Consider the following 14,635-nt stretch of genomic DNA (forward strand, 5'->3'; position numbering starts at 1 on the left):
GGCTTGGGCACTTTGCAAGGTGATAGAAGAGACAGAGTGAAGATCTTGACCAAGGTGTATGCAGATGAAACCCAGTTTGAAATAGCCCCTGAGCAGGAATGAAGTTGAACACACGGTTACATAGGTAGGCGTGCATGTTTGTGGGTATGTATATATGCATTAACTTAGGCCAAGCTTGATCTAAAAAGGAACTAATAAAGATATTACTTGATAAAATGAATTAAAAATATTTTATAAAAGGAGACAAGGTTAAAATAAGAGAAGGAAGGTAAGATTGTGACAATAGGCACGTTGGTACATACAATGTATGCTGTGCAATGATTTCTCATTTTTAGAGTTTAGTGGCATATTTACAAGCTTAGCTTATAATTCACATTGTATGAGAAGAAAAAAACCCACACATTGCTCAGGAGGATGACAAGGGTTACTGAGCTTGAGACGGGTCATCCTGCAGGCAGAGCGTGTAATGACTGGCTTTCTCAACAGTAAGCTCACAGGGAGAACCACCTGGCTTCACTGGACCACTTAATGTGTGGCCTTTACTAAAGCTAATGTTTCATGACAAGAAATACCCAATCAAAGCAATTCTACCAAAAGAAGGTGGGCAGAAAGTAGAATGGAGATGAAAGGCAATATAATCCACCCCAGACTGTAGCTCTCTGATGCTCTGGCTTAAACCCGGAGTAGAATTTAGTGTGTCAGACATTAAGATACTGCACACCATCCAGGCAATTCCCACATACATGGATTATTTGTGATATGTTCAATCCAGGGTAGAGATACGGGGAAATTTCCTCTCAGATTTGTTACAAGTTTTATTATTGAGCACACAACGTGGGAGAAAATGTCCACATAACTGTCTGTTAAAAAAAGAAAGAGCACACAAGTAGATGCCACCCACTGGCCCCACGGCCCACCACCAATCCCAGTGTTCAGGCTCTCCACGGACAGGCCGGGGCTGCCGTGGTCAGCATGTGCTGCTCAGTGCTAACGTGCAGTACCTTCAAAATTGATCGATGGAAAAACAGAGCCAGGAGCTGAATGAGATCATAAAGGACATAACCTTCTTTCTTCTCCACTCCTATGATATTAGGTGGGTGGTAAGGTTTATCTTTGTGCAATTCCACATTCTTGTTCCAGGGAAAGAACCCAAATTGAAAGAAATACTTGACCACAATGGCCACCTACAAACAGAGGACAGAAATTAAAAAGAAAATTACTCCTTTCAAGAAGAGTTATATATGAGAAACAGTGATATGAAAATTTAAGAAAAAGATTATTTCACAGGTTTGATGACAAGAATGCACACGGTTATGTGGAGTAATAACATTATCACTCTCACAGTCTACTGATTTCAGAACAAGCACCACATCTTACTTGCGCAGGGGCCTCCCACTGCAATGTATTCCACCGCAAGAGCCTTCAGTGTATGAGCGCCAGCAGGCTGTTCAGGACACTGCTCAAATGATTTCCTCTATTTTTGAAGAGTTGGCTAATTTATACTGATTTAATTAGGTATTTATAAAATTATTCAGCTATGAAAAAATGATAATTAGGACAAACTGGTAGAGAAAGATGTTTACATTTTCCATATTGCTTTAATTTGTCATCTTTATAAGCATATCACACAGTTTTGATGTACAGTTTTCACTTTCCTCCAGTCTCTTTCTTCTCACCACTTTATTGCTCACTAGAAGCTCTCCTCAAGAAGAAATAAACAGAAACGAAACAAACTGGCCAGCTGTGCTAGTAACTGGTCCAGGGTATAAGTGTTGTAGAGAAGTGGTAAGCTGAGACAGAAGGACAAACGGGAAAATCTGTGAGTTTCATGGAAGCAGACCTCTGATGTCTAGATCATCTGGAATTAATTGCAATATACACAATTCATCAATAAAAACACTTTAAATAAAGTCTTCTCTTGAGCTAGAGTCTCCCTTTAGCTTTTCTTCTCTCTCTTCTCTTTTACACAATCAAGCTTCTACAAAGAACAGTCCTGTGTTTCTCATCTTGGTGAAGCGCATCCCCACATACCGGATGCCACAGCAAAAACCTGGAGATCATCCTTGCCTCTCCCCTTCTCCCTCACACCCCAGCCAGCTTCAGTCAATCACTAAAACTCTTCTCATCTACCCACCCCTCTTCAACCTCATTGCCTTCAAGTTCAGACCTTATTATTTCTCACTCAGACAGTTAAAATAGTTTCCTGGCTGGTCTCCATGCCTCCACTTTCATTCTGTATAAAAACTTGCTAAAACACAAACCTGATGGAGTCACACCCTTGTTCAAATCTTTCAATACCAGGGGATAAAGTCCTGACATAAACCCTGTGGACAGTCCCAAGCCCCCTCTGCTGTGCTCTCCACGCACAGCCTGCCTTTCAACCATCATAAGCCACCTGCCATTCTTGGCACGTGCCAGGTTGTCTTATGTCTTACTTTGTTTCTTTGCAATGACCGGAGGTCACTGCTCTTCATCCTTTGGTGAACTTACACTCATCTCTCAAGACTCAGTTCTAAGTGCTTCCACTGAGGAGTCGCCGTGATAACCTCTCCACCCCAGCCAGCTGCATAGGGCACGACATCCGTGTAACTCTTGCAAAGTCTCTAACGCAGTTTTGTATTGTATTGTAGGGCAATTCTTTGTTTACATCATATCTGTTTGCCACATTACTCTGTGAGACATTGTGAAACATAAATATCTTTTTTGGTTTTTTTTCCCACTTATTTTTGGATTCTCATGCCTAGCATAGTTCTCAGGTTTTGGCACTTCATCCAAGTTGTAGAGTTAATTGACATAAACTTAATTTCCCACTTCTTCACTCCTCAGTGTGACAGAGAAAATGGAAAGCCCCAGTTTAACTTAACCAGGAAGATTTTATTTTTAAGGTGAAAGCTGTATAAGCATCTCTTTTCCCCTTCTTCCACTCCTAGGAAGAAACTCCCTCATACCGAGGAGGTACAGAATGGACCCAGTCCCTAAATAGGAGTCATGTCCTGCGTCATGAAGTCATGTAATGGAAGTAATATTTAAGATTAAGTATTTTGACAAGATTGTGATAGACAGGCTAATTAAAGTAATAGATATGTATTTGGCTTTACATCTTTTATTTTTATTATGCAAATAAGATACATGATATGAGTACTCTGAGTACTTTTAAGATGATTTAATATATAACTTTATTTTAATTTTACTGTTGAATTATTTATAAAGATTTATTATTTACAAAATTTCTAGACTGTGCACATCCATCACGAGTACTATCCTTTAAGAAGCAATTACAGTACTACTGTAAATGAATATTTTTCCTTATGAGCCAGGTAAGAAAATTCACCTTCTTCACAAACCTGAGAACACAAGAACCATGATGACCCAAGGCACAAAGTCTCAGAGCTTCCCTTTTCCCAGTTTATGGTTGCCATGGGAATTTGTGATCTTGTATATATTTAACAGGGCCGGAGAGAAAAGCACGTCCAAACAACTGGGCAGAGTGTCTCTCATCCCCTCAAGTGTGATGAAAACGGGTGGCAATTCCCCCTTTCTGTCATTCAGGTTGTTAAGTGGGTGCTTATATGACTTTGGGTTTTTTTTTTTTTTTTTATTGATGTTTTAATGGTTTCTAACTGTGAAATTTTGGGTTGTACATTTTTGTTTGTCCATCACCATATATATGACTCCCTTCACCCCTTGTGCCCAACCCCCACCCCCTGACTTTGGGTTTTGACATGTGGAAACTGGCTCCTAGGTTTAAAAATGGGAAATACATGTGTTGCATCAAACAATATTCTAAGTGCTTACTGTACTGTTAATTCAGTGTCCATTCACTGAACACCCACTGGTGCCAGGCACTAGCTTGTTTCTGTGTAACACTTATTATCTTAGTGGTCAATGTCATAGGGCTTCAAAAACCTACTCTGTCACTTGCCAGTTGGGTAACTTTGGGCCAATTATTTAATCTTACTAAAGCTGTTTCTTTATCTGTTAAACAGAATGATATTGGCACCTCTCTTGTGTGAGGTGTGTAATGTGAAAAGACGTATACAAATACTAGCACGAGATAACAGTTAGTTATACTCATTGGTCTGTCTGAGAGTATCCATCCAGCTGACTGTTCTGTGTGAACTGCCTGGGAGTTTGGCAGGCCCACCTAGAGCAACTGCCCGAGGCGATTTGCAGGAAGGTTCCACACAGGCCTACCTCTGTGTAGACAATGGCCATCATCCAGAACCGTTTGCTAGGCCTAGGGACAGACAGCATGGCCCAGAGGAAGATCAGAATGGGAAGCACCAGGGTGATCATGGAGGCAGAGACCATGTGGTTGAGGATGATCACGAAATAGCACACCATTTCTGAGCGGGCCACCAGCGTGTTGTACATGGCATAGAACAGCAGCAAGAACCGGGGCTGGCCAACGTAGAATTTCTCCGACTCCTCGAGCTCATCGTCATGGAACATCCTGTTAGAGTACACAACACGACAATAACTTTGTGCTTAATTTCTCCAAATGACTGATATCCATTTTGCACGATCTTTCCTGTCCCACGCCCATTCCTACATCCCTAGATTTCTTGTGGAGACAACCTCATATCACATGCATATAGAAAGAACTGTGAGCAGAAGCGTTTACTGCCAGTTTTTGCTAGTTCTAGCATTCAGTGATAGAAGCACTGAAATCGGTTTTGTCTTGGCAGCAGAGAATACCGGAAATCGTGTCTGTGTGCTGCAGACGCGGAGGCGGATTCGCGGCCTGTGCGTTTCCCGTGCGCAGCAGCACGGCGCGCACCAGGCGCTGGCTCCGGGCGGCCTTCCCCGTGCCGGCCCGCCCACCCGCGGCGCTTACTTGTTCAGCAGCAGCTCGCTGGCCGTCAGCTCGTGAGTCAGGGGCGGTAAGATGCTGGACTCCAGCCTGTCGGAGCGGCTGTCGTCGGGGCTGACCGCCATGTGGTTCCGGCCTGCAGAGCCATCCCGCGAGTCCAAGGACAGGCGCTCCAGGCTGACGGCCTTGCTGTAGGACGGCGGGGCTTCCTCGTCGCCCTCCTCACCATCCTCGGGGGCCTCCTCACCCGCCTCGTCTGCGTCCCCGACCCCCGCCTCCTCGGCCTCCTCGTCCCTCTCGGCTTCCTCGTCCTGCTCGGCTTCCACCTCCTCGATGGTTTCCGTGGTCCCCTGGCGCGAGGACAGTATGGTGCACTGGGTGGGCTCGCTGTCAGGAGAAAGGGGCGGCCACAGACCCTCGTCTTAGCGTCCAGCTCCTCCAGTCCTCCCAGATTCCCAAGACTCCTTCTCAGCACTCCCAAATAAAAACATGAAGGCGTGTGAGAAAATGAAATACCCCATTTCTCCCCTGCATTCCGTCTGCTTTGCTCCTTCAGGATGTTCACGTTTGGTCTGCAGAGACCGCAAACAGCAGCCTCTCAAATGCAAAAGCTGACTGTGCACATACCCGGTTGAAAACCAGAGCAAGTCACAGCTCATAAGTTGCTAAACCCACCTATGCAGAGAGATTTTGAACATTGTACCAAGATTCGCAGCCGTGGGTTCCAGGGTTTATTTCCAAATCAAGACAGAGTTAGCACAGCATACCTACCATTGTATACATCGTAAAGAAGAGTGCATATGGAAATGAGAAGCCTTGCCAGTTTGGGTCTCTGGGTGTTGGCCAAGATGTATTCTACTCTGTATGCAGTGGACCCGCCCAGACGGATAAGGGGAGGACAAGAATGACAGAATATTGGCCAAGCTGAACAGCTGCATGCTGTATGAAGAAATGGCATCCTTCTTTATTATCTGTTCCTCCTCCCAGTGCTTCCATCCTCTGCCTTTTTCTTACTGCTGATATGACATGTGACTGAATTTTCACCATCTCTCCAGCCCCCAACCATCTCCCATTGAGTTCTTTGCCCTACACATGGAAACACCTGCCATTTTCTCCTCCCCTGTGCCTCTCCTGCGGTTGCTTGCTCCACCCTCGGGTTGCATGCCTGCACTCTCTCCTCCCATCGCCTTCAACTTACTTTCTCCTCGTTGTTCCCCTGCTAGTGTTGATTTTCCATCAGCTTCTCTACTTTTCACTCTCTATTTTGGGCGTCCTGTTCTTTTCTCCTGCATCCCTCCTCTCCTTCTTTTAGTCTTTTATCTTCTAACTTCCCCTGCCAGGTCTGTGCAGGAAAAGTAGAAAATGAAAACACAGCAGCCACACCAGTGAAATTCGTGGCATGCCTGTTATTACTGTCCACCCCAGACACATCCTGGCCCGAACAGGAGAGGGGCAAAGATTATCTGAAGATGTGGAATCTGGTGGATGTAGGGCCATAATTTGTTAGACTCTGAAATTTGTACTGTTATCTGAATGGCATATAGTGAGCATCTAGGGTCCATAAACACTGAGCTTCTCAAATGCAAATTGTACTTATTTTTCTTGTCATGGACACCGGTGCAGACATGTCAATGAATGCATGAATGAATGAAAGGGCCTTGCCTGAGCCTTGAGACTGAAGAACCAGATTTGCAGGAGCCCTTGGTCCCGCTCCAGTATGTAACATTCCCAGGGCTTTGGCCTTAAGTGAGCACATCACAGAGAAGTCTCTTGGAATGCCAAGCCAAGCTGGCTCTTTGCCAACACTTACCTCGATTAGACACAGCCTCCTAGGAAGGCCACGAAATTGACTGATCACCCCAGGGAATTTTCAGACCTGGAGCAAACCCCACACCTGGTCTTACTTCCAGTTGGACTATAACCAATGACAGGCATGCTCTCTATGGCTTTGGATTTGGTCTGGCCCTGAGGGGATTCAGCAAATCCTGGTACCTTCAGGAATCAACAAAGTGGAATGACATATGTGCCTGCCAGAGGACATCTCAAATGGCCAAGGCATTCCCATTAATGCTAGGCTCCAGTGTACTGCAGCGCTGTGTTAGGATACATAGCTGCCAGCAAAAAGAAGTTAGCACCTCTCTAATTTGCCAAAATTGAAATCAGTTTTGGATTGGGTTATTTTGGGGTCAAGATAAGCACAATGTAGCTGATGCTCTGTGCCTCTGCTGACCATTCAAAAGCAATTCACAAAAGAGCTTTTGGATACTATGCAAATAATTTCATTTCTAAATGATTATTGTTTTATGGTAGGATTCAATGAGAAAACTTAAGCCCAAAGTAATCTTTTCCAAACAAAACAAGTTATGGTCTCCAAACAAGTTATGGTATCCAAAGGTGATAATTTCTACTGCATAATAATATTCTTTTAAAAAACCAATGGTAAAATATATTCTGATTTTATGTCAGTTATGCACATAATATGTGGACAGATTTATTCTGTATCAACTAAAAATGAGTACATATGGCAGATTTTCAGATTTTTCCCACTGCGTTTATCTTCTGATGAAATCTTGAGAAGAAGGTTTCTACCTTCCCTGTCACCTTTCCCCCGTGAGGACTGCCCACGTGAGCTCCCAGTCAAGGAGGAATCATGCTTCTCCTGCTGAAAACGGAATATGTGAAATACTTACAAAATGGAAGACAATGTTTGTAGGAAGGAGTTTTAAGAAACTCTTAACAGACAAAGACTAGAGAGCGATTAGTTTAATGGAATGCCATCCTGGGAACGACCAGTTATGTCCTAGAAAGGGCGGTGGTTATGCTTTTGTTAGTCATGCAAATTCTTAAAAAAAAAAACAAACACATCACAAGAACTTATATTTGCAATGACAGGAAGGGGGAAATGTGATAAAATTACAGAACAAAGCATGCACGAGTTAAGCACCTGGATGCTAAACTGCCACTGTCAGCTGATGAGGAGGACATATCCATGCTGAACATTTTACGGAGCCTAGGTCGAGCACGCTCACTTGTTTTAGGAACAGTTTCTGGTCCATCTAAATCATCAAGGGTAGACTGCCTTGAGAACAGCATGGTTGCTTCAGTGTAGCAGCTAGCAGCGCAAACAGTTACAGAGACACAGTGTTAAATGCCAGTGGTACATCAGTTCACACATGGATCAACTGACCAACACACTGCCATGCAGCAAACCACACGCGACACCAACGCCACTGACAACTATGACCGCCACAGCGGGGTTCAAGGACAGGAAAGGACCTGTTTGGCAGGACAATGAAACACAACAGTACTGGATTTTTAAAAATATATTGGCTAGTGATAAATTATGAAATGTCACTTTCTGGGAGGGACAAGGAAATAGAATAACTGCAAGTCCCAACATTTCTCTCACAGAGAAGAATTCATATCTTTATAGCTTTGCAACTGAGGATGCTTGTAATTAAAGAAAATATGTTTTATTTGGAGCTTCCAATCTGAGTCCATTGAGAGCATTTTGTAACCAAATTGCTTAAGCAGAGCTATCTGCTCATGTAAAATTTATATAAAAGATTTCAATCTTGTTTTTTTTTTTTTTTTTTTAACACAGTATCCAAAATGAGAGAGGGAAGCTCAGGAATGACCACAGCAAACTGAATTTTCCACCCCATTTTCTGAGTAATATTCAGTGAAGCCAAACTCGATGCCTTGCATGGAGAAGAGATGCTGGTTTGAGATGCAACTGGATATAAACCAACATCAAAAAAATGAAATAAAATGGTACAAAGAAAACAACAAAGGAAGTTTAGCAATGGCAGGGTCATTTTGTCTGTTAACTCTTCATTTTGCTTAATGAACTTTTTCTTCTGGATCACGTTTTAAGTCTTGGCAGATGTCATTTGGGCGAGAACCCACTGGCTAAAATCCTCAGCTCCTTTACCCAATGGAGCAACAATTGGGAAGGGAGTGATGGCCAATTCAGGACTGAGATGCTACTGGGTGAGGCTACTAACAAGAAGAAGCAAAGAGAGTTATGGCATGGGCATGATTTCAGTTCAGACATCTAGTTTAACCCCAAAGGCCAATGAGGGCAGCTACTGGAATACAGTCTTCCAACTTGAGTGCTAATGACCTGGCGGACCCAGGGGAACAGGCTCTTGTGATACAGAATGGATTGCCCGGTGATGCTGTTGGCTGAACATTATCATCAAGTGACCGCACTAGGAGACCTACTGTGTGCACATCCTGAACTGCCAGATGCCCTCAGTCAGTAATTGTGAGGCAGGAATGGAAACCATTCAGGCTGTACCAGCCTCTGGGGGTGGGGAGTAGGGACTATGAGTCACTGGCTCATGGAACCAGTTAAAGGGCTCTTCACGTTCCAAGTGCTTGAGCTCAACCCCAGCAGTGTGCTAGTGGGGCCATCCTGCTGTGCATGTCAGACAGGGGCAGGGCAGTGAGGGAGGTGAGCATGTAAGCAAGCAGATGGTTGCTAATAAGCACATGAAGACTGATTTCGTAAGAAGGCCTTAACTCCTTTGGATGGGACCCAAGGTGGGGTCCCATTTTCATCATCTATGACATGAGGGAACTGGATCATTGAGTTTCTGTATTAATTTCATATTTTTAGAGGTGTGATCCCATGGCCTTTTAGGGGTTTTCAGGCAGAAAGATACCTTGTACCCTCTTCTGCCTTACTGCTCAGTTTCTCTCAAGGGAACCCTGGTTCTAATTCCAAAGTCCTATTGATCTTGTTAATTCTTGGGTCGAATTCTCCTGTCACATCAGCCCGCCTTCAGACCCTATACAGTCTCACACAATTGGGTTATTTGTAGTGTGACCCATTTGTCATCCAAGCCAGGACAGTTTTAAATGCGAAAGGGACAGGGAGGAGCTTTACAAGAGCAGGGCCAGGTGACAAGCCTAAAGGGATGGACAGTGGTCGTCACTTCCCTGATCAGGCCTGCACTTGGAGCAACCTCTAGGTGACATTTCTCAAATGACAATCACTCTCTTCTTATGTAGGAATGCTCCTTAGAATGTCGCTAATGTTTCTTGCAGCAATTTAAACTAATTTATTTTCTGAGAAGGTAGATGATATCTGATTTCATGAAACAACCGTTAAAAATATAAGTTGCTATTTTACATCTGGATTTGAAGGAAATTGTGACTATTCCAGTAATTTAAAGGGAAGACAAATTCACTTGGTAGGTTCCCACCTCAACCTTGTCTACTGTATGCCCAAAAGTAAAAATAGGTGACATGGATGCCAGAGCAGGAGCTGTGGCAGGTGGGATGGCTCCACCCAAGGTCGGTCCTCTGCAAAGGGGGTGGGGCCACACTAAGCATGCCAGTACCCACTGGGGGATGATACTAGACCCTGCCCAATGACACAGGTGTCTGAGAAAGAGCTTTGACACTCGGAATCCCTTCTAGGAAGATGACCGCCTTTCTAGCCATCAGCATGGCTTCCTTAGACTGCAGTGTAGACAAATAATTGGAGATTTGAAAGTTTCCTAAAGCAAAGAAAAAAGGAACGTGGCTCAGCCATTAAGAAAAGGGCAAACGTGAACTCATTTACTAACAATGTAATGGACCATATTGTGTTCCCACTTTCTTTAGGTTGAAAACAAAAAGTAAAAATACCTTAAAAACTAATTTTAAAGCTACTGGTGTTCTACTAGTAAGTTCACTGATTGACCATTTTTAAATTTTGACAGTCTTTGTTAAAAAGCAATCAATGGATTTAAATACCTCCTACCTCACGATTCTTGTTCATGGATACAGTTTTATATTTGCCATCTTGGGTCAGATTTAAAGGCAGTCACTTGATTTTACTATAACCTGTCTTTCTTATTATTTTTTTTCCTCCTAAACTGTGATTTATAATATTTAGTTAATTTCTTAATTGGACATATTTTCAATTGTTATGCAGTTAAAAGTTACTAACATAGGAATTATGTAAGTTTATTTTATGGAAAATCTATTTTCAATTCACTTTCTCATACTCTCTTGGCTTCATCTGACTCAGAGTTGGGATCTGTAGCAGCTATTCTCAAGCCAGGCTCGTGGATAACAGCCAGGAGGCCTGTGGAACCCTTGAAAATTTATGGGAAAAATATGTATTTTTGTGCACTTTTCCCCTTTGGGAGATAGTATATAGCTTCATGAAATCTCAAAAGAGGTTCATGAAAAAAGTTACCAACCACTGTTAGTGTCATTGCAAATTAACGAAGAAAGGCTATTCCATCCTTCTCCTTTTTACTTGCCACGCTGAGGGATCCAGCTAATAAAAAAATCTCTGTGTTATGAAACAAGGCAAGAAGGGAGGAAAAATAAATTCATGTGAAAAAATATAAATGACATGGGGCAGCATTTTTTTGGAGAACAGATGCATACATGTGATAATCAAATTATATACTATGCATGTATATAATTGCATTCTTCACTATGTGGGGGGAAATAATTCCAATTGAATATGAACATGACTTGCAGTTAAGTTAACCAGAACTGTCTGAAGCCTTTCATTTTGGAATTCAGAAAGATTCCTCTTTCAAACTCTTTTAGAGTTTGCCTCAGACCCCGTCCATATTCAATAAATGCAGAGCAGTGCAGTCCAAAGCTGAGAGATGTTTGTACATGGTGTACAAAAATAAATGCATCCATAGAAGAGATTTATAAAGGTATTATTTATAAAAAATATATATTTATTTATTACAATAAAAATATATATTTATTTATTACAATAAATAAATATATTTTGGAAAATGTACATCTAGAGTATCTCAGCATTTTTCTCATCCTACCATTCTCCTCTTTTTTGAAAAACGGTTGTTTGGTCATGAATAGGTTATAAAGTGGGTGGACTGGAAACTTTTAGATTCCCCAGTTCCCTTTCATTCACCCTGTAACTAGGAAGCAGTGATAGTCAGCACCTTGAATACTCCCTACGTTCAGATGAATCTTGCCTCCTCCGCACGCCCCCGCCGACACACCTGTGCACTTCTGCACACATGCCCGCGTGGTCTCCATTTATTAGTAAGGGAAGAGCTACCATGAAATAAGGAATATGTATGAGCCTGGGTAGAATGGGGGTACAAGTGGATTTTCAATTTTAGCATGAATATGAATTAAAGAGAAATTAATTCAGTTTAAATATATCAATCAATAGATATAGAGGGAATGGTTGCAACAAGAACAAACTTAAGAAGGTAGGCCGCTTCCAAATAGGACAGTTATTATGGTTTGCAAAAAATAAAAATAAAATCCAAACAATAGTGACTTTTTGTCTCAACAGAGTCTGTCAAAGGAGACGGAAGCTCCCCTTTCAGAATTGCCGATTGTGAGACTTTTCAGGAGGGCACACAAGGGGGCGAGGTCAGCACTTGCCAATCAAAACTAAATTTTCACTTTGTAACTGATATTACTGATGGTTTCAGAAATTAATAATTGAGAAATGTGCATATGTTGGGCAGAAAGAGAATGAGAAAGAATGTGTTATTACCATGCCCATTGTTCTAATAATTATTTTGTTCTAGGAATTAAAAGCTTCTTGAACAGGATCTCAATTAGCAAATAAATGTTTTGACCTTGAAATCCTTCAGAGTTTCTGTCCTGAGTGTTTCTTCTGCCCACAAAAATACATAATAGCTATAATATATCTATTTCTTTAGAACTTATAAATAAGCAAAGATTATTCCCAAATTTAAGGAAGAATATAATATCTTTTATTATGCCTCAAAAGACTTTAAAAGAATCAATACCTAATTTGGGGGGCTGGAAGTGATATAACCATGAAGAATTTTATCTGTACAAAAATCACATTTAAATCAATGTATGTATGAATACACATACTTTTTAAAAATTAAAATGAAGTTGTAGCATACATTCTATTTAAAATTGAATTTTTCTAAAAAATAAAAAAAATATATATATATACGATGAATATCTTTCCTACAATAAACAGATCTGCCTCAATAAATAATTATTGAGTAGCAAAAGAAAGGCACAATTGGAGAAGCTCAAATATAGCAATTCAGCCAATAGCTAAAAACAGCACTTCAAGGTGAAACATTTTTTTACCCACCTCTCCCTGTTCAGGTTGCAATTTCAACTTCTAGTGATCTATTTTGGGTTTCGTATTGATCGAGTAGTCTCAGTTCCCTCCCCTATTTCGTCCTGTAACATATTCAGCATTTGTGAAGGGCGAATATCCCACCAGGCCCCTGTGCTTGCTCAGTGTATGCAGTGTGACAGAGGAATTCAGGAGCTTCTAGACCAGCAGTCAAGACGCAGCCCATCTCTGCTGTCTTTTTCCAGCAGGAATCTTAGCCCAGAGGCTCTTCCCAAGGTCAAACCTTTTAGAGATGACTCTTATCTTTATATCTCTATCCCAGAATTGAGCCCAGGGCCTGGCATGGAATAGGTGCTTTGTAATATGTCTAATGAGAACCATAAATACAAGAATGTCCTCTCTGGTAAAATTCTTTTCCTATAAAGATGGAAACAAGGTGTAATTCATTCAGTTTAGCTAATCACCCTAAGAAAGGCCTTCTGCTTTACTCAGAAGATAGCTCTGTGCAATCGACAGCAGCTTTCTAGAACACTGTGAGCAAAGAATCTGGAGGCTTTTCTGGGATAGGCAGTAAGAAAGACAGGTCAGTTCTCAAAGTTGGCCTGGAGTGCAGGAAGAGGCATTGAGAGGCAGCATACCACGGTGGTTGAGAGCTTGGACTCTGAGCTGAAGTATGTGGTTTTGAATCCTGGGTCTGCTTCTATATACTTCTTTACTGTGTGACTTTGGGAGAATTACTTAACCTCTCTGTAACTGAACTTTGTCTTCTGTAAAATGGGGATGATAATAGCATGCCTCTTGTAGGGTCTTATAAAGACAAAGAGAGGTACCCCCTGTACAGTGCTGAGTGCTGGCCCATGGTCCCTGTTGTGAGACAATGCAGGTGGTCACACGACTCAGGGAAGGTGGAAGCTGACAAGATCACGTCTCGAATGTTTACTATGAACTGTACAGTAACAGCTCTGAAAGGAAAAGATCAAGGATAGCAACAGACGGCAGATGATTCTCGTATAGAAGACACTTTGAAGCAGCATTTTAAAAAGGCATTAAAGGTGCTGCTCTGATACGAATAGTAATTCTGTGATAGGGAAGGCTCATTCTTACGTGCCGCCAGCTTAGAAATCTCTGTCCTGTGCCTGTGAATCACGTGGGTATTTCTAATAGTTTATTATCAATTCCTGATTTAGGATCTAGGAAAGGACAATATTCCTTTTGCTTTGTTGTAAACATGGAGATAGCCTGAGGAGGGTGGGGTCCATGTAAGTTTTTGATTAACTTGCACTTCATCCATTCATTGCTCGCATTGATGAAGTCCACCACTTTTACCTTCATCAAAAGCAAACCCATTGTTTAGAACGTGAAATACCTGGAGATACTGTCATGTGAATCTAAGCTATCCATCCTGTGGGCTGTCTGTGCACCTGAAGCAGCACCAGGACGGTCGTCAATGGTGTCCAGTCCAGACTCTCGGGACAGGTTCATGATGTGGTTCTGATAGTACATGTGGATGCTCTCCCGAGTGGGAACGTTGCCCTGCGGAGAGGGAGACAGTGCCACAGTTCTTACTTGCCTGTGCAGCCACCTGGCATTTCTCAATACCGACAGCTCTCAGCCATCACACACTCCTTGAATAAGGATTAAAACAAAGCTAGTAAAGTTGGCGTTGGATGTCAGCTCATTGAATTAATGGTACCCAATATTACTGGGTTATACTAAACAAGAAATCCCCTCTTATATGTAGATAATTTCGCTAA

General features: G+C 42.1%; 1 protein-coding gene across 1 annotated transcript in view; it reads right to left on the reverse strand.

Moving 5' to 3' along the window:
• PIEZO2 (piezo type mechanosensitive ion channel component 2) overlaps window positions 1-14,635 on the reverse strand; it is a 279,368-nt gene that overhangs the window by 28,132 nt on the left and 236,601 nt on the right. Inside the window, exons 32-35 of the mRNA XM_087439398.1 lie at window positions 14,248-14,414; window positions 4,838-5,200; window positions 4,195-4,453; window positions 1,002-1,184 (exon numbers count right to left, since the gene is read on the reverse strand). Of these exons, the coding sequence (XP_087295524.1) occupies window positions 1,002-1,184; window positions 4,195-4,453; window positions 4,838-5,200; window positions 14,248-14,414 (972 nt within the window). The remainder of the gene's footprint in view (window positions 1-1,001; window positions 1,185-4,194; window positions 4,454-4,837; window positions 5,201-14,247; window positions 14,415-14,635) is intronic.

The sequence above is a fragment of the Ceratotherium simum genome, chromosome 14 (genome assembly GCF_057802395.1).
Source record: "Ceratotherium simum simum isolate JZ-2026a chromosome 14, ASM5780239v1, whole genome shotgun sequence".
Lineage (NCBI taxonomy): Eukaryota > Metazoa > Chordata > Mammalia > Perissodactyla > Rhinocerotidae > Ceratotherium > Ceratotherium simum.